This window comes from Geotrypetes seraphini, chromosome 3 (genome assembly GCF_902459505.1).
Source record: "Geotrypetes seraphini chromosome 3, aGeoSer1.1, whole genome shotgun sequence".
Taxonomy (NCBI): Eukaryota; Metazoa; Chordata; class Amphibia; order Gymnophiona; family Dermophiidae; genus Geotrypetes; species Geotrypetes seraphini.
The window spans coordinates 69,225,838-69,244,864 of record NC_047086.1 but is presented as its reverse complement, the minus strand read 5'-3'; the positions used below and the strand labels follow the sequence as shown (position 1 = coordinate 69,244,864).

General features: G+C 44.7%; 1 protein-coding gene across 12 annotated transcripts in view; it reads right to left on the bottom strand.

The window, feature by feature from the left end:
• The window catches only part of CILK1 (ciliogenesis associated kinase 1), a 208,325-nt gene that overhangs the window by 155,735 nt on the left and 33,563 nt on the right, over window positions 1-19,027 (bottom strand). For 7 of the 12 annotated variants that reach the window (XR_004538821.1, XR_004538822.1, XM_033938284.1 and 4 more), the window contains exons 1-3: window positions 13,160-13,205; window positions 8,362-8,567; window positions 4,990-5,044 (exon numbers count right to left, since the gene is read on the bottom strand). Coding sequence is in view for 9 of the 12 variants with exons in the window: in XM_033938284.1 (XP_033794175.1) it covers window positions 4,990-5,044; window positions 8,362-8,462 (156 nt within the window). In the remaining 3 variants the exon portion in view is untranslated. The other 5 variants (XM_033938283.1, XM_033938282.1, XM_033938281.1 and 2 more) reach the window with 3 other exon arrangements.

Genomic DNA, 19,027 nt, shown 5'->3' with positions numbered 1-19,027 from the left:
TTGCCATAATAGACGCCAACAACTTAACATCTTGATTTAATAAGGATATCAGCCTATACGAGCCGACCTGCATGGGATCCTTTCCTGGCTTCGGAAGCAGGGAGATATGAGCAAGATTATGCGGGACGCCCTCCGCCGCAGTAGAAAGGAAGTTAAAATAATCACCCAATGGTTGTACAAGTAAGTCGGGCAAAAGTTTGTAATACTCCGGACCGAATCCATCGGGACCAGGCGATTTAGTAAGTTTTAGCTTTTTAATCCCCATTCGGATTTCCTCCGAGGAAATGGGAGCGTTCAACTGCTCCGACTGAACCTCAGACAACCTCGGTATAGGCAAATCCCGAAAGAAGCTATCTCGTTCTTCTATCGTGAAGTCCCGTTTCGCATAAAGTGCACTGTAAAAGTTAACGAACTGCTCTCGGATATGCGACTCCTGAGTGATGGTCTCTCCCCTCGAATTCTTAACCACCCTGATAATTTGCTTCTTCCGGTAAGGCCGAACCAGATTCGCTAAAAGTTTGCCGGCTTTGCCGCCCCATCGATAAAGGTGAAATTTTTGATAAAAAATATCCTGTCGGGCCCTGGCATCCAGGATCTCGTTAATTTGAAAGCGTAGGGAACGAATCTTCTGACTATCCGGTCCCTGTAGCGTCGCTCGGTGACGCTTTCGGAGCTCAGCCAATTGCCCCGTCAATGCAAGAAGTTTCTCCCCCTGTTGTTTCCGCCGTACAGCCACAAATTGGATGATATGACCCCTCAACACAGCCTTCGAGGCTTCCCAGAATACTGCCGGATCTACATCAGAGGTATTGTTATGCAAGTCATAGTCCTCCCACTTGTCTCTCAAATATTCTCGAAACTTCTGATCGCTGTAAAGGGAGGCCGGGAATCGCCAAGTTTTATCACCCCTGCGCTCCGTGACCTCTATGGTCACCAGGACCGCAGAATGGTCTGATAGAACAGTATCCTCAATAGAAGCCCTATCCACTCGGTGAAAGAGGCCATGGGACACCAGAACATGATCAAGTCTAGAATACATAGAATGGGGATGAGAGTAGAACGTAAATTCCCTATCAAAAGGATGGAAAACTCTCCAAGTATCCACCACCGCCAATTGAGTACAGAAAAAATTCACCCCTCGCTGCTCGTGATTTCGAGGTCTCGGCCTGGCAGGAGAACAATCAACCAGCGGATCAGCTGTGACATTAAAATCACCTCCCACAATCAGTTGGTAAGATGGGAACTGCGCCAGGATGCCTAGCAGCCCAGAGTAGAAGCTATGGTCATAAACATTCGGAGCATACAAATTGCAAAAGAGAAATTGAAAACCCCAAAGATCCCCTGCGACCACAATATATCTGCCCTGTTTATCCTGAATTGTTTTATGAACGTGCAGGGGCAAGTTTTTATGAACCAAGATAGCCACACCTCTCTGGCGGCCATTGTAGGCTGAGTACTTCACCTCCCCCACAACCGCCTCCCTGCGCAACTTCTCGTGCTCAGCGCACGTGAGGTGGGTCTCTTGAAGGAAAGCAATATCCACCTGACGCTGCCGAAGCCATGTGAGAATTTTCTTTCGTTTAATAGGAAAGTGGATACCATCAACATTGAGAGTCACCACTGTCAAATTAACCATAGCTGTGCAGCATACAGAGCCACCGAAAGTGCCGCAATATAGCTAAAGAAAGTGAAAGAAGAGACCAGGCCCCCCCAGCCAGACCCGGCCCCCTTCAGATGAAGTGCCCACAGAATCCAGCAATCCCCTACTCTCTCCCCTCCCAACCATGCACACACCAACCAAACACACATCCACCCCCACACATCCACCCCATTCCCTCCCCCCAGCACTGCCCCTCGCTTCCCACTCCCCTCCAGCACACCCTGTCCCCCAGCATGCATTCCCAGAAACAGACCCCCGACCTACCCGGAGATCCCCCCCACCCCCTATGTCTACGTCCCCCCAGCACCACAGTGCAACAAAGTCAAACAGGCATTGTTAACAAGCAAAGGAGTACTGTCAAATAACATTGCAAAAATAAAGTCCAACTATGGTCAAGGCTGGAAACTTCAACAAGTGGTATAGGGCACCCGGCAGATCCAAATGCGAAGGCTCTAGGCAGCAGTCCTCACACCGCCTCCCTCTGCCAATAGACTCAGTCATTGCCGCTATACAGAGGGCAAGAGGCAGGAACATCAAATCCTCCCCCAAAGGCACTGCTGTTCGAGCGATGGAATATAAGACCCATAAGGTCCCGAGCAGGCAAGTCTGAAGGGAAGCTCAGTCCTAGTAGCACTTCTCCCAACGCGATGAATTCCCAGGAGCCCAAAAGCCCCAACAGGCCAAACTGTTCCAGGCCCGAAAAACGAGCTCAAGCAGGCAGTTTCTCCAAGAAAGCCCTGGCCTCCTCCACCGTAGAGAATGAGTGGCTCTGACCATCATGCCAGACACGCAGGCGGGCTGGAAACACCAGGGCAAACTTGATCCCCCGATTATGCAGGTCAGTACAGCAGGGCGACATGGCCTTACGCAGAGCAGACACCCTGATGGAGTAATCATTAAAGGCCAGGACTCTCGAGCCTTCATACTCCAGGGCCCCCACTTTCCGGAACGCACGGAGCAGCGAGTCCTTCTCACGCCAATTCGTGTAGTGCGCAATAGCCACACGCGGTCTCCCGGCTCCAGAGACCCGCGCTCCAACGCGGTGGGCCCGCTCGCAGGCAAACTGGGAGGCAGCCCTGTCAAGGCCCAGAGTCGTCGGCAGCCAGTTGCTGAAAACATCATAGAGCGCCGCCTCCGTGACCGATTCTGGGATCCCAATGAGCCGCAAGTTGTTCCTTCTGCTGCGGTTCTCCTGGTCATCTAGTTGGGCTGCCATCTCCTGGGTCTGGTGTTTCAGAGCCGCCACCTGCGCCGCCATGCTCGCGCACGTGTCTTCCTGATCGGATACGCGCTGCTCTACTGCATTCAGGCGCCGAGTATGTGAGTCAAACTTTTCATTCAGTTCCTCCACTGCCGATTGAATATTGTTTAAAAGATCCGCCAGAGCAGCCGACACCGATTTACTAATGTCGGTTATCCAGTCCCCTGCCGGGATCGTAAAAGTAGCCTGGTCCGCCGCCATCTTGGAGGGGATAGTCAGAGTTTTGTCCCGGGATCCCCGAGCCGGTTTTATAGGCATACCCGGTGTGCCACGATCTCCTCAGCACTTCGGGGGTGAGCGACACCGTTTGCACAGCAAAACCCACCGAAAGAGCCCCCGGGAAACCAGATTGCAGGCAATAATCGCCGATTAAAGAGGGGATGAGGCGGGAGCTCTCCACACAGACGTCTGCTTAGGTAGGCTGCATCACGTGACCCCCCCGGTTGCACTTCCTTCTGACTTTGCATCCAATATTTCTTTCTCTTCTTTCTTTCTGCCTCCTGTATGCTTCCTCTCCTCCAGACTTCATTCCATTCCCCAACCAACATCTCTCTCTGTCCCTCCATGAATCCAACTTTTCTTCCTCTCTCATCTCCCAGATCATTTTTCACCACTGCCCACCAGCTCCATACCCATTTCTCCTTCTATCACCCCTCTCCAACACCATGCCACATCTCTCCCCCTCCATCACTATGCCCAACATTCCTCCCCCTTGCATCCCCTTCAATCCATCCCTCTGTTCCCTCTCTACCACAATATCCAACATTTCTCCCTCTCATCCTATTCCCCATGCATATCTATCTCACTCCTCTCTATGCCCAATTTTCCCCTTCCTTTCCCCATGTGCACCACCTCTTTCCTTCTCACTCACATACTCAGGTCCAACAATTGTCCCTTTCTATTTCCTCCCTAACTCCTTCCTATGTCCCGAGTTCCTATGTCCCTCTCACTGCCTTCCAGCCTTTGTCCCACCTCCTTCCTTCCTCCCTCCCTCCTTTGAAGCCACACCGAAGCCTGCTGAAGCCAACCCCCCTCACTGCCTTCCAGCCTTTGTCCCACCCCCTTCCTCCCTCCCCTGAAGCCACACTGAAGCATGATTAAGCCCACCCACTGCCGATTCCTCCTCCCTGCCCCCAACACGCCGCCCACTCCATTTAATTATCCCCCGCTGCTGCCGCAATTCTGGGAAGGGCCAGGCGTGTGTAGTAATTGCACGCTGCTGGCCCACAAGCCTTCTGCCCCCCGATGTCAATTCTGACGTCTGAGAGAAAGTCCAGTCCAGCCAATCACTGTTGGCTGGCCTGGACCTTCAGTCCGACGTCAGAATTTACGTCGGGGGAAGGCTTGTGGGCTGGTGGCATGCAATTGCTACATGCGCCTGGCCCTTCCCTTCCTGGAGTTGCGGCAGCAGGGGGATAATTAAATGGAGCAGACGGGCGGTGAGTGGTGGTGGTGGTCAGCGAGCAGGCGGGTAGTGGCAGCGGGCGGCAATCAGCCCGCATACCCCCAACAGGCTGTCCGTGTACCCCCTAGGGTACGCATACCGCAGGTTGAGAAACTCTAGTTTGGGGTATAAATGACTTCTTATTCGTGGTCTCATTACTAATACTGGTATCTTGTGCGTCTTAAGCAAGAATAATGTACAGAAGTGGTGCCCAAAATGATCTCATTCTTCCCAAAGGTAGAAACAGAACTGGATAGTGTCACAAGAAACAGTGCTTTTGCCCCTACCCTCCAAAAAGTGACCTGCACTCAGAGCTGGTAAACAAGCATGCATTCACAGGACTTATTCCCTCTCCTAGGACCCACAAGTGACTCAAGCCTATTGCTGCTTATGCCATCATCAATACTGCTGTCTCACTTTGGGTGCATGGAGAACTTAGAAAGTGGGCAGAGGAGAGAGGAGAGGAGTGGAGGACAGTTACAATATTTTGCTTGTATATTTGTCTGGGGCTCAAATGTCTTTTTGCAGAAGTTGGAAAAGGGACCACCATACCCTCTCGCCTTTTACCAAAGATGTTACTGGCAGAAAAGACATTCTATTATTGTCAGCTTCAAAACTACACACCTTAACTTCTCGAAGACTCATGCATTCCTCCCAGGAGTAAAACTTTCTCTTCATTCTAAGAAAAGCAAATCATAATTAGATTGAAACTCATTGAAAACAAAGTCTAGCCATTAAGCATACTACTGTGTTTCCCCGAAAATAAGACAGTGACTTTTATTAATTTTGGGTTTTATTATTTTGGGGGGATGTCTTATATTTTTTCATGTACAACAATCATCTCTTCCTTCCTCTCCTCCACTCCAATTCTTCCTCTTTCATTTCTCCTCCTTCACATGTGCAGCATCTTTCCTCCCCCTCAACCATCCTCTTGTGCAACAGAACCCCACCGACTTTCCCATCTTGAGAATGACATACTGTACCTCTGAGGTCTCCAAAAACAGTTATCAGTGACTCGGCAGAGGGAAGGCCCCGGTGGGGAAGGCTGCGAAGCAGCCCATTTAGAGCGCTGCTGCTGCCACCGCTTTAGAAGGCCTTGAAGTGGAGGTATGTCAGGTCTCACCCGGGGTAGGGATTGCTGAATCGACGAGTCCAATTTTTTCAGTGAAATGGGCAGGGATGGAGTCAGGGAGTGTCAGGGACATTCGGGTGGGGGGGTCAATCTTAACTAGGGCTTATTTTAGGGGTAGGGCTTTTATTAGGAGCATCTTTAAAAATCATGCTAGGACTTATTTTCGGGATAGGTCTTATATTAGGAGCATCTTTAAAAATCATGCTAGGACTTATTTTCGGGATAGGTCTTATTTTCAGGGAAATAGGGTATCACTACATTTGTATATTTTCAATGCATTTTATTGTAGCCAAGAAGCATAGATTTTTTTTTTTTTAATTTTACCTCTACCACTAGTGACTGGTAGTTGTATATATAGAGGCAAAGTTTCTGGAAGCCCCTGTAATGGTGAGGGGCATTTCACAAAATAACATTGTGCTTATTAACTGCGTTACCAAAAAGTTCTATGCGGTTTACAAAAGGTTGTAACAGTAAACATGATCCATGAAATAGAGTGAGGTAAGTAGTCACATATTTAGGGAAATATATGTTTTCAACTGTTTTCTAAAGTGTTTATAGGAATCAGCTGTAAGTAACAGTGATCGAAATTCTTTTTCATGAAAAGCTGCCTGAGATGCTAAAGAGTGATTAAGAAATTTCTTGCTTTTACAGCCCTTTGCAGAAAGAAAATTAAGCAAAGTAGGAGTTTTTCTGCTGTATTTATTTATGTGTGGCTATGGAGAAACTATTGACCATGTAGGTAGGGGCTGCGCCATATAAAACCTTATGAAAAAAGTATTCCTCTCGAATGACTTGTAGAACCCAGTGGTTATCAGTTCTCAATGGGGATAATTACATTACATTACACTAGGAACTTCTATTCCGCCTATACCTTGCAGTTCAAGTGGAGAAGTTCTTTAGGAGAGTGGTCATAATCTAAGTGCTGCAAGTATTCAGCACTGTAGGCAGAATCAGCTTCTAGCTTGAGCGATAGCTCTTTTCCCCAACTGAGTATTAAATATAGTCTTTCAATAGAAGATTTAGCCATTGGTGGACAGTTGAGTGGAGACTTTGTTGTAGGTTCAGAGAAGTCCTCAATTGAATCAGACTGTAAGCTCAAGGGATATGAAGGTCTCGGTGAAGAAATGCATCAAGAAGATTGATGCTGATGTTGAGTCTGGTACTGGTCCGATAATTAGAAAAAGGAAAGAGTGATGTTTTCTCTTGGTACCGGTGCTTTATCCTCGAAGAGAGTGGATTGATGTGGCTCTGGAGAAACCAGCTGTAGTACTGCATGACCAGGTAGCCATGTACTTAGGTCAGACTGGTACCAAGGGAGTCGATACTGGGGTAAGCAATGTAGAAGCGTCACTCCAATCCCTTCATTCAGAACAAAAATATTGGTACCTCTGACTTTCCTGCCGGTACTATGGCTTGCCCCAAAGAAGGTAACCTCACTGAGGATGCACACCTCGAGGCTGAGGCAAACCAGAAGGTAGCCGTTGCTGCATGGTTGGCATCAAGAGACTCGATGCAGTGACCTGCGATGCCAATTGGGAAGCTGGTGGCCTCTGAACTGGCTTACCAGACAGAGTGATGTCTCTCCCAATGGCAGTGTCGATGTCTTCGATGACGAAGGTTTCTGATCGATGCCCATGCCAGTCCCGAACAATCTTTCCTGTTCAAATTTCTGGCTGAGTATAGAACATTTTTGCTGAGTAGTACACAGGGCACAAGTTCCACCCAGTGTTTTAGGCAAAAGGGAAGAAAAATTGGTCAAAAAGATTGCATCAGCCAAAGCGACGGCCGAGGAAAAAAAACGAAGGTCTCAGCGGCCGGAGCCCCCAAGGAAAAAATAGAGGAAAAATACGTTCCTCTTTTTCTTTTCTTCTAAAAAGAAACAAACTTAAACATAAATTAAGAAAAAAATGCGTGAGTGAGTGGGAAGGCAATGGCAAAAAAATTGAACAATGTTAGAACACGACTTCTTAGGCTCCACGGAAAACTAAGAATTGAGGAGCCGAGAACTTGAGTCGGGCGGGAAGGCACATGCATGGTGCAGGCAGTTCTCGAATGCGCAGTGTGGGTAGTTCTTAAAGTGGCGATGCACTTTTAAATCTGTCCGTACCGAGGTTCCGTGGATGATGTCACCCACATGTGAGAGTATGCTGCCTGCCTGTCCTGGGATAACCCAGGCTGACAAGGTACAACAGAGACAGTATTAAAAGAGTTGCAACAGTGGTAATGCTGCCCCTACCTCTGGGATGGTGACACTCACTAAGAAAGGGTTATTGTCAGCTACTGATGAGGCATTTCTTAAAGTACAGAAACAAGAGAGATAGACAGCAGTTTATATCTGAAATAGCAGAACTTATTTTAATGATGCCTGATTATATGCATAATGATTATAAGAATTTTAAAGAAAGGATGTTGTAACCGGAATGTTGTAACCGGGTGAAGGCAGAACAACTGCCCAGCCTAGAGTTTGGCCACAGGTAAATAAGACCGAGTGGTTAGACTTGAGGCTAGTAGAGTGTGATTGAAATACATAAGAAAAGAAAAGAAAAAAAAAAAAAAAGGAGTTCCATTCACTTCTGCTTTAACACAATGAATTATATTTATTGAAACTAACTCAATATTTTTGCAATAAGTGGTAAACAGCTAGCATGTGGCATTTCCGAGGGCAACTCAGAGTTCACAGGCCTGCATCAAGTCCAGGAGGGGGGATCAGGTGATGACCCGGATATAGGACAAGACCCCCACTTTTGGGCCATTTCTTGGCCCAAAAATCTCATCCTATATTCGAGTTTATACGGTACTTAGCCAAATATTAAAATATGTTATGTTATTCAGTATAGCTCTACAGAGTGTTAATAGTGGCTTACTTTTTAATAGCAACCAGCTCTCCAGACTGGACGCTCCTGGCAAGGAGTACAGAGCCGTAGGTGCCATCACCTAGCTGTTTAAGGATCGTGTACCGATTCATTGTTGCTTCAGGCTCCAGTACACTGCAGCCAAGTCTTTCGGTGCCAGCACAGAGAGACAGGACTCAGAATCCTGAGCAGCATAGCTCTTGCAGTGTGTCTACCAGCTGTAGGGAGACAAGAGCATACAGAGGTTAAAGCACAATCAAGAATCTACTCGTAAATTTCCCCACTCCCAAATGCTCATCCAGTGCAGTAGACACACCAAGGACCCTAGTCCCCATCTCCTCATTTCTCACCCACTAAAGCATCTCCCACTACTGACTGAACTACTACTATCCATAGGTACCCCACTCCCCAGCACTACTGTAGTGTGTTCTGAGTTCCCAAAGACTTCCATCCACACAGAGCCATGCCATTATTCCCGAGGAATCAGCATTATCCCCAGCATGCTATGATTTTGCCTCAGTTTCCTTAAGCTTAGAAAAATTCCAGGCTTGGCCATCTATAGAACAAGGGTAGAAGAGGTGGCATTAGAACAGCAGATCACTTGTAGGCAATGCTCAGCATATGAAAACCAAAAAACATAAACTGTACAAGCTGTAGAGCCCATCAGCCTGCCTTCACTGTCAGAGCAATTCCAAAGTAAGCAGTACTCTGAACTCCACTCCCAGGGGAATTTGGGATAGCTGGCAAAATAAATGAGCAAAGAAAATTCAAGTTTTTCTATTTAAGTTGCTTCCAGCTGATGAGGGCAGGACACTCATACATGTCCATATTTGAAAAATTTCTTTTTTTTTTGTCTTTATTGATTTTCAAACTTTGATAGTGCAATACAATTGGTAAATCATAAATACTGCATAGAACACACTAATAACTATACAATTATTACTTTAAACAGTCATTTACTCCCATACTCATCTTAATTATTAATACAATAATATATATGATGTGATTGCAATATTATAATTTAATAATTTAACTCCTCAAAGTACATTTCCCTCCCCTCACCCACCCTCCCTGGATGTGTAAAGAATCTAATGAAAAGGGAAGAAACATGACCCTTACTGTAATGCAACAAATGTAGTCAATGGACTCCATACATCATTAAAGGACTTACTAGTCCCCAAACGTTCTGCCATCATTCTTTCATACTTATATGTGGTACACATATTTACCCACCAAAAAGTGTAATTAATCCTGTCATGTGTGATCAGTTGAACAGCTATTCCCATCATAATCAGCAAAAGGCGACTTTTATACTTATCTAAAGTAGGCTTAACATGTAATAACGTACTACAAATTACAGTTTCATAGGTTAAGGGAATAGATGACTCAAGAATATGATTTATTTGTCCCTAAATTGACTTCCAGAAACTAAGTATCAATGGACAAAAATATAACAGATGATCCTGAATATGTCACCTCTTAACCGCATTCTATGCCTTTTCACTCTGGAGTCTCCCTTCAAATGGAGAATCACCTCATGTGTATTTATGCCACATACCGTATATAATCGAATATAAACCAATCCAAATATAAACCAAGGTAACCTTTTTCCCACCAAAATGGAGGAAAAAAAGTTGACTCGAATATAAACCACACCCAAATCCTACTCCTCTTTCGTGCACCCCTAAACTGTACTGTTCCCTCAGGTTTTTGAAGCTCAAATGCATGACCTTGCACTTCTTAGCATTAAATCTTAGCTGCCAAATTTCAGACCATTCCTCAAGTTTCACTAGGTCCTTCATGAGGACCATCAGGGGTGTGTACTTTATTGCAGATATTGGTATCATTTGCAAAGAGGCAAATCTTACCAGTCAGCCCTTCAGCAATATCGCTTACAACAAAACCAATTTAAAAAGAACAGGCCCAAGAAGTGAATCTTGAGGCACACCACTGCTAACGTCTCTTTCCTCAGAACGATCTCATTTGCCCACTATCCTCTGTCACATTTCACTCACCCAATTCCTGACCCAGTCTGTTACTTTGGGGCCCATACCAAGAGCACTCGGTTTATTTATTACCATACCATACCGTTTCATATACCCTGCAATTATCAACAAGGATTAATAACTGTAACATTAAGGATCAGTTAAAGTAGAGTTCATGTCTTGGATTACAGTAAGAATACGAGTTAGATGTGTCTTTAATTATTTCCTGAATTGAAGGTAGGAAGGGGTCTATTGCAAGTAGGCTGAAAGGCAATCCCAAATCTAATCTAATCTATTCTGAATCATATTTATCCAGGACAAGTTCAAGGCGATTTACAAGGTAAGAGGTCCATGCAGGAACATGGGGAAGGTAGTATTACATCAGCAACCTTGGAACTCGAAGGTCGACGCAAAGAGCGATTTTTTCTGGATTTCACATGGAGAGGGAAGAAGCAGTTTAGACACCTGTGTGGAACACTGTCAAAAGCTTTGCAAAAATCTAAATTTACCACATCTAGCACTCTCCCTCTATCCAATTCTCTGGTTACCCAGTCAAATAAATTTATCAGATCTATCTGACAAAACCTGCCTCTAGTGAATCCATGTTGTGTTGGATCTTAATCCATTGGATGTCAGAAATGTCACTATTCTCTGTTTTAAAAGTGTTTCCATTAAATTTACTTACCACAGAAGTCAGATTTACCGGCCTGTAGTTCCCTATTTTTTTCTTACTTCCACTTTTGTGGAGAGGGACCACATCCACTATTCTCCAATCTTCTAGTACCACTCCTGACTCTACAGAAGCATTGAAAAGGTCAGCCAGTGGAGCTGCCAGAATTTCCTTAAGTTTCTGCAGTACCCTTGAATGTACTCTATCTGGCCCCATTGCTTTAGCCACCTTTAGTTTAGCAAGCTTCTCACAAATACAATCCTCTAAAAATCGATCAGGGTCTACCACACCTCGTCATACAGCAGAATATCAGTTAACCGGTATTCAATTCTCAACCAACTGACAAAAATATTTTAATTTAAAAAAAAAAAAAACATCTCCTATGCTCCTCAGTCAATGTCCAAATTCATGCTCCTGACCCAACAACTACCCCCTCCAGTCCCAGAGGCATCAGCAGCAGCCACAAATCTCCTTCCCTACTTTCCAAAGCAGCAAGTAGCCAGCCAGTTCTGACATCACCCCCTTCCTCCCTCCCTCCATTCTCTGAGGCAGCAGAGCCGGTCTGACCCCCCCCCCCATCCATCCATTCTTCAAAGCAGCAGAGCCAGACTGACACCCCCCTTCCATCATCTTGAAAAATGGCAGCACCTGACCCCACAGGTTATGTCCAAAACACCAGGGTCAGGCACTGCCATTTTCCAAGATGGAAGCATAAGGCAAGAACAAATGAGTATTATTCCTGCCTTCCAACTGAAAAGATGTGCTGGGGGGGTCTTCCTTTGACTTCCAGGATAATTTTTATAGGGTCAGGGGCTGGCCAACCAGTGAAACTTTGTAGGATGGGTGGGAAAGAGGTCTGAGGAGTCAGTCTTTCTAAGGAGGAAGGAGTAGCCTAGTGGTTAGAGCTACAGCCTCAGCACCCTGAGGTTGTGGGGTCAAATTCTGCACTGCTCCTTGTGACCCTGGGCAAGTCACTCAGTCCTCCATTAGATTGTGACCCTGGGCAAGTCACTCAGTCCTACAATAGATTGTGAACCCACTGGAACAAATAGTGAAAATATTCAAGTACCTGATTATATACCGCCTATCAAGGTTATCTAAGTGGTTTACAAATACTGTACATAAAATACATAAATAAAAATACTTCCTGTAGGGGTGTGAACTCATCCTCTAACAGGAAGGAATATATTTACAGTAACTCTTCAATGCAGCAAAATGGCAATTGTTTCCTCACAGGCACATATGCTTTTTAAGGGACTTTCTGGTATTTAGTGGCAACTGCCCACTCCCCAACCCCTTATGCAAGACCCACACCACTAGATCATTTTTTAAAAATGTCCTTAATCAGATAGGTTGGATGGTGGCTGGTCAGAGAAGGTGCCACCATGGGAAACATTTATCTCACAGAGGGAGCAGGAGGGTGCCACTAGTAGGCTAGAGTAGGTAGACACTGCAGAAAATTTTAAAGTGTGTGTGTGGGGGAGGGGGGGAGAGGGGGATGATTCAGGGTCCATGCAGACTGCCAGAAAGCTTTTTCTGTCAGTGCCTGACCCAATCACCACTCAGGCATTGACAGAAAAGGTGACAATTAGCAATGAGCATATAACTGCTGTGCTTTTAATACAATTAATTTCCATGCTCATTTTTTGGGTGCTAAACCCAATGGATATTTCTCCCTAGACACACAAAAGGTTTGTTCAATATTAGGGATGGTCAAGCACCTACAGCACCCACAGAGCAGGCTCCTAGATTTCATCACAGTGAAGTGCGGCTTTCTGCATAAGACCCCTCAATCAAGCCTGAACTTCCACAGAAACAAGACCGACAGATAAACCTGTTTGTTCAACTAAAAGTGAGCGAATATGACAACACCTCTAAATAAAAACAAAGACCCTCTATCAGAAGGGTCCAACCATTCCCTAGGAGAAAAAGCTACAATATGTAAAGAGATCCCCCCACACTATAGGCAGCGAAATGAAGTGATGCACATCAGGGGCAGTAACAGTCTCCCAAGTCACACGCACTTAACCATCCCCACACTCCTCTCCCTTCCCCGGTGGTCTGCCATCTCTCCCGGGTCCAGCGTGTTTTCTCCACTTCTCGCGGTTCGCAGTCCACTACCCCTCCCTCAATCTACCCATCCCTCCAGTCCTACCTTCAAACTCGTGCCTGAGGTCCTTTGTAACCAACCAACCCCTCCCCCCCCACCCAAAAAAAAAAAAAGAAAACAGTTTTCTCTCAGGCGCCCCGCCCTGCCGAAGAAACAGGAAGTCGCCTCGGTGAAGCCGGAGAAGTTGCGTCAGAAGGGGCGGGACGCTGTCGAACGCCCCTTCCCCACATCCTGTCTGCCAACTTTTTAGGCCGTACAACTAGACGTACAGCTTTCCTTCCCGTCCTTGGAAATCTCTAATGAAAAAGCTCTCGTTCCGAGCCACAAATTTTGCCTGCGTCAGGTTAAGGGCATCAAGAGCTAGCGAAGTCTCTAGACCAGTGGTTCCCAACCCTGTCCTGGAGGAACACCAGGCCAATTGGGTTTTCAGGCTAGCCCTAATGAATATGCATGAAGCAAATTTGCATGCCTATCACTTCCATCATATGCAAATCTCTCTCATGCATATTCATTAGGGCTAGCCTGAAAACCCGATTGGCCTGGTGTTCCTCCAGGACAGGGTTGGGAATCACTGCAAGTCTAGACTACTGCGTTCAGGGTTGGCAAATGGCAAAAAAAAAATAAAATAAAAATTTTTCAGCCAAACTTATGGCAAAATGTAGCCCAGCTTATGCTCGGAGTGGCCCCAAAATAGCCCAAACAATTGTTGCTGGAAACCCCTTTAACTTATCAATCAAATGCTTCATAAAAAATACAAATGTTTATTTATGCGCTGCACATAGCCTAACAGTCAATAAAACAAAACATTCAGGAAAAACGAGCACTTAAGGTAAAAGTCCTTCCCAAAATTAAAAGCTCTTCAACTTCTAGACATGAGTCCAAAACAGCAGCAGATTTATTTTACCAGTGTTAAGTTTCAACTTGAACTTAGTAGTAGAGAATGAGGGGGACAAATTTGTCCCTATAGGAACTCAATTTCCCAGTCCTATCCCCGCAAGTTTTGTCATACTTCCTGTCCCTGCCCCATTCCTGTAAGCTCTGCCTTAACCACACAAGCCTGGAACACCTAGGATTTTAAAGTGTTTGAGGCTTGTGCAGATGAGGACAGAGTTTTTAGGGATGGGGCAGGGACAGGAAAATTAGTTCCTTTGGGGATGGGGAAAAATTTGTCCTCTTGTCATTCTCTACTTAGTAGCCCACTGCTCCATCTTCAGAAAATAAGTGGTCCAAAAGCCCAGGAGATGCAGGGTGATTCTCTTCAAAAGACAAGTGCAACAGTACAAAAAAAAAAAAATAACCAGGAAGATGATCAAACTAAGCAACCAAGGTGGGCATCATCATATTAAAAAGAATGTATATATTGATGACCTGAAGAAGAGGGTATATTCCTTCAAAAACTCTATACAAGGGTATCACTTTCAGTTTTGTTTCAACTTGTATATATCGCCAAAAATTAATACTGGGGTCTGGTCTCTCTTACTTCACGGCACCCCCTCCCTCCACTTCCACCATAGCAAGTACGGCCCACATACACCAGACTGCACGGGAATATAATTTTGTAGACCACATTAGTTGACTGGCAATTTGTGTTAGTCAAAGATGTTATGACTTTGCCTGTTTGAGGGTCCGTCCAAGAGGATCCCCTAATGGTCTTGGAACACCATTGACAGTGTCCACATTCATTATGATTACCCATTATATGTTATTTAAAATTTCCCAGCTTTTGCTGAATCAGTACTTGTCTAATCGTTTTACCCTTCTTGAAGGCAAACATGGGAATTTCATTGAATGTATGGTGCACCTGCAATACATGCCAGTATTTTTTTATTAAGGATATAAGCTCTTTAGCTGCAACAGAATATGGAAGAACGCAAATCAATCTATCAATATTATCATCATGCTGTTTTTCAGCCAGGAGCAGGTCTCTGTTAGCCCTAGTAAAGGCCTGTTTTGTGGCTCTTAAAGGGTAGCCCCTATCCATAAAGCGCTTTTTAAGTTCCCTAGCTGCTACTTTAAAATCCTGGTCATCAGCTGATATTCTATGGGCTCTCAAAAATTGGCTGACAGGGAGGTTAAACTTAAGATGGTAAGGATGGTGGCTGGAAAAGTGCAAGAGGGTGTTGCGTGCAACTGGTTTTCTAACTAACTGAGTTTTCAACTGAAAATCTTCCTTAATGATTAACATATCTAAAAATTCAATCCTTTCCGAACTATACGAAGGGGTGAATTGAAGGCTAGAGTCCCTTGTATTAAACCATTGAAGGAATTGGGCAGACTTGATGGGCTGTAGCCCTTTTCTGCTGTCATCTATGTTTCTATGAATTGAAGAAGTTCATTTTCTAGACCTTCCCACAAGAAGAATATGTTATCGAGGAACCTCTTCCATAGAGTAATATTTTGAAAGAAATTAGATGCATATATCTCTCTATCCTCGAACCGTCCCATATAGAGTGTGGCGACGGACGAGGCTAGGGTTGCCCCCATCGCCACCCCTTGAATTTGCTAGTAATAACTTCCTTCAAATACAAAATAGTTATTCACTATGACCCATTGTGCTAACTGATACAAAAATTCAGTGCTAATTCGCAGAGCCTGTTCCCTCTCCTCTAGGGCATCCTTTATGATGATGGGGCATAGAGAGGGTGGATAGGGACAGATTCTTCAGGCTGAAGGGGACAACAGGTACGAGGGGGCATTCGGAGAAACTGAAGGGAGATAGGTTCAAAACAAATGCAAGGAAGTTTTTTTTCACCCAAAGGGTCGTGAACACTTGGAATGCGCTACCGGAGGAAGTGATCAGGCAGAGCACGGTACAAGGATTCAAACAGAGACTGGACGGATTCCTGAGGGATAAAGGGATCGTGGGATACTGAGAAAGCTAACCAGGTAATAAGTATAGAAACCCAACCAGGTCGTGCATGTGCAAGACCGGAGGGTTAGGACTTCGATGGGAAGATAGGACTCAATAGGAAACCAAGGGGGCCCCTTCTGGTGATTCAGACAGGTCGTGACCTGTTTGGGCCGCCGCGAGAGCGGACTGCTGGGCAGGATGGACCTATGGTCTGACCCGGCGGAGGCACTGCTTATGTTCTTATGTTCTTAAAGCATCTCGCTGGGGGATTTTTGTATAAAGTGAAACAACATCTAGGGTAACTAGTAGCGTGTGGGGACTCATACAAATGTCCTGTGACAAAATTCTCAAAAGATGAGATGAATCTTTCAAGTAGGAAGTAATCTCCAATGCCTTTTGGGACAAAAAGACATCCACAAATTTTGATAGAGGTTCCAATAAGGACCCTCTTGTATTCACTATGGGCCTGCCAGGTGGAGTATTCAAATTTTTGTGTATCTTTGGAATGAAGTAAATATTAGGGGTACGGGGATATTTCTCTAACAGAAATGTGTATTATTTCTTAGTAAGCATTTTTCTTTCATAGTGTATGAGGGATCCAGTCATAAATTTCCTTCATCAGCTTGCTTTCAGGATTTTCATGAATCGGGAGGTAAGCAGTAGTATCAGATAATTGGCGTGTAGTCTCGTTCAAATAGTATTCTCTCTCTAAGATAACTTTAGCTCCTCCTTTATCAGCTTTCAAGATCATGCAATCTCGCTTTTCTTTAAGTTGCATGAGGGCTTGATGCTGATAGTAGGTGAGATTATAAAGCATCCGCTGATTATTAAAAGACTTTTCATACTCAGAGATTCCTGCTAGAACCAAAGCTCGAAAAACTTCCACCGCAGAGTCCATTGGGCCCGGAGGATTCCATCTAGATGCTACTTTAACTATGGATTCATCACCCTCAATGCTAATCTCTTCCGTGTCAGAAAAAAATATTTTTAATTGGTTTTTTCTCAAGAATTTATGGAAGAAAATTTTTAGTTTAAAAAAATCAGGGTACTGACATATTGCATAGCCTAAGCCCAGTTCCAATACTTCTTTTTGTTCCTTAGTCAACCTTACTTTGGAAATGTTCACCACTGTAGAGTCTATTTCATTTTTCCATTGGTCGGAGGCTTGCCTCTGCCCTGCGGTGCTCCTCTGGATCTTCCCCTTGGGCGTCCTCCTCGTATAGGTCGTGTCTTGTCCCCCGAACTCTTAGTAGAAGGGGCATCTACAGAATCTCCACTTGTACCATCAGATTCTTCGGATGAGGCATTGAATACCACTTTCTTTTTAGTGGGAATAGTAGAGGTTTTCTTATTCCATGTATACACTCTCCCCATTTGGTAGTCCTTCTCATCCCTCTTCCATTTTCTAATTTTAGTTTGTTTAATGGAATCCTTAAACTGGACCAATAAATCGTCCAGTTCATTAAGTTTTTTCTCAAACTCATTTTTATCAATTCCATCCTTCATTTGGAGTTCCATGGAGACGGTCTTGGACCTCAAATCCAGCTCAATATCAGACGTGGTTTCTACCAATAATATCATTAGGTCACATGAACATCTATTCAGTATTGCAGTCCACTTTTCCATAAATGTTCTATCAGATGTTGAAATCTTAGGTTCTTTCAAGATGCGCAGTCCGCGAGGTATCATACAATTCTTCAGGTATTGGACCATGGTGCTGCCATGCAACTCAGCCCTAATTAGGTGCTTATGTAGTTGTTCAAGATCCAGCCATGATGTCTGGGTGGAAGGTTCCTCAATGTCATCAAGAAGAGCAGGTCTCAGTAAAATGTGCTGGAACTGCTCTTCAAAATATCCACCAAATTCTTGTTCTTCTTGTGCCATAATGCTAATGAAATTATGCAATAACACAATCCACAAACTTCACAAGGGTACTCAGTCAATACGATAACTCAACCGGTAGTGTAAATCTTAACTACCATTAATATGCCCTTATGTGCTGAAAATTTATCAAAATTTTCCAGAATCCTCAGCGGCACCACTTGGAGTCAATTCAATCTCATTGCTCCAAGCTTTACGTGTCAACTTGTCATCGGGTCCTTATTCATATACAATGTTTTAGTTTGTTTTCTACTTTTGCATATTTTAATTTAATTTAATTCATTTAATTCAAACTTAAATATACTTTTTAAAAGCATGTTACTTAGCTTTATCATGTGGTCTCTGGCAAAGGAATTGTTATACTGACATGTTTCGCTATAGTAGCTTTATCAAGGATAACCCCTAAGGAAACAGCAAAATTTTAAATTAATATATATACACTCTATTGCTCTCAAAGTAACCCATTCCAATAACTAATAAGTTACAAAGTCAGCATTTAATTTCTCACCTATTAAACCGCCAGTGCTTGTGACCACTATGTCCTCAGAGATGGCGTAGTCTTTTTCTGAAATTAAATAGAGCCGAACCCGAGACAACTGTACTCACGTGACTACGTGGCAACAGCGTCACAGGACTGCCTGCTGGTTTTAAAGTGATAGTACTACATTAATTCTGACGGAACCTACTCACCCAGAAACAGCAAGGCTAGATCAAGGAGCCCCACTCCAATTCTCCATTCAACCCATTAGGTATTACTGTGTTTTAAGCATAAATCCAGCGTTATTCCTTATAATTCAGCAGTTCCTCATAGAATTCCTAAAAGTGTCGGAGCACTTATCTCGCCAGCCCATACTAAAAACCTCTAGTGCAGTGTTCTTCAACCGCCGGTTTGCAGAAATTTTCTGCCGGTCCACAGGGCCGGGCTCATCCATTGGGCAGAAGACAGTGTTCTTCAGCTGCCAGTCCATGGTGCAATCAACACGGCGTATTCGGGCTGGCTCCGAGTGCTGCTGTGCACAAAGCCGTGGGAAAAGGCTCCTAAGCGCATCCTGCACCTGAACCAGAAGCCTTTTCTCTGACGTTGCAACGTCAGAGGGAAGGCTACAACAGCTTTGTGAAATGCAGCCCACAGCTATGTGCAATGTAGCACTCAGGGAGCCAGCCCGAAGATGCCTTGTTGA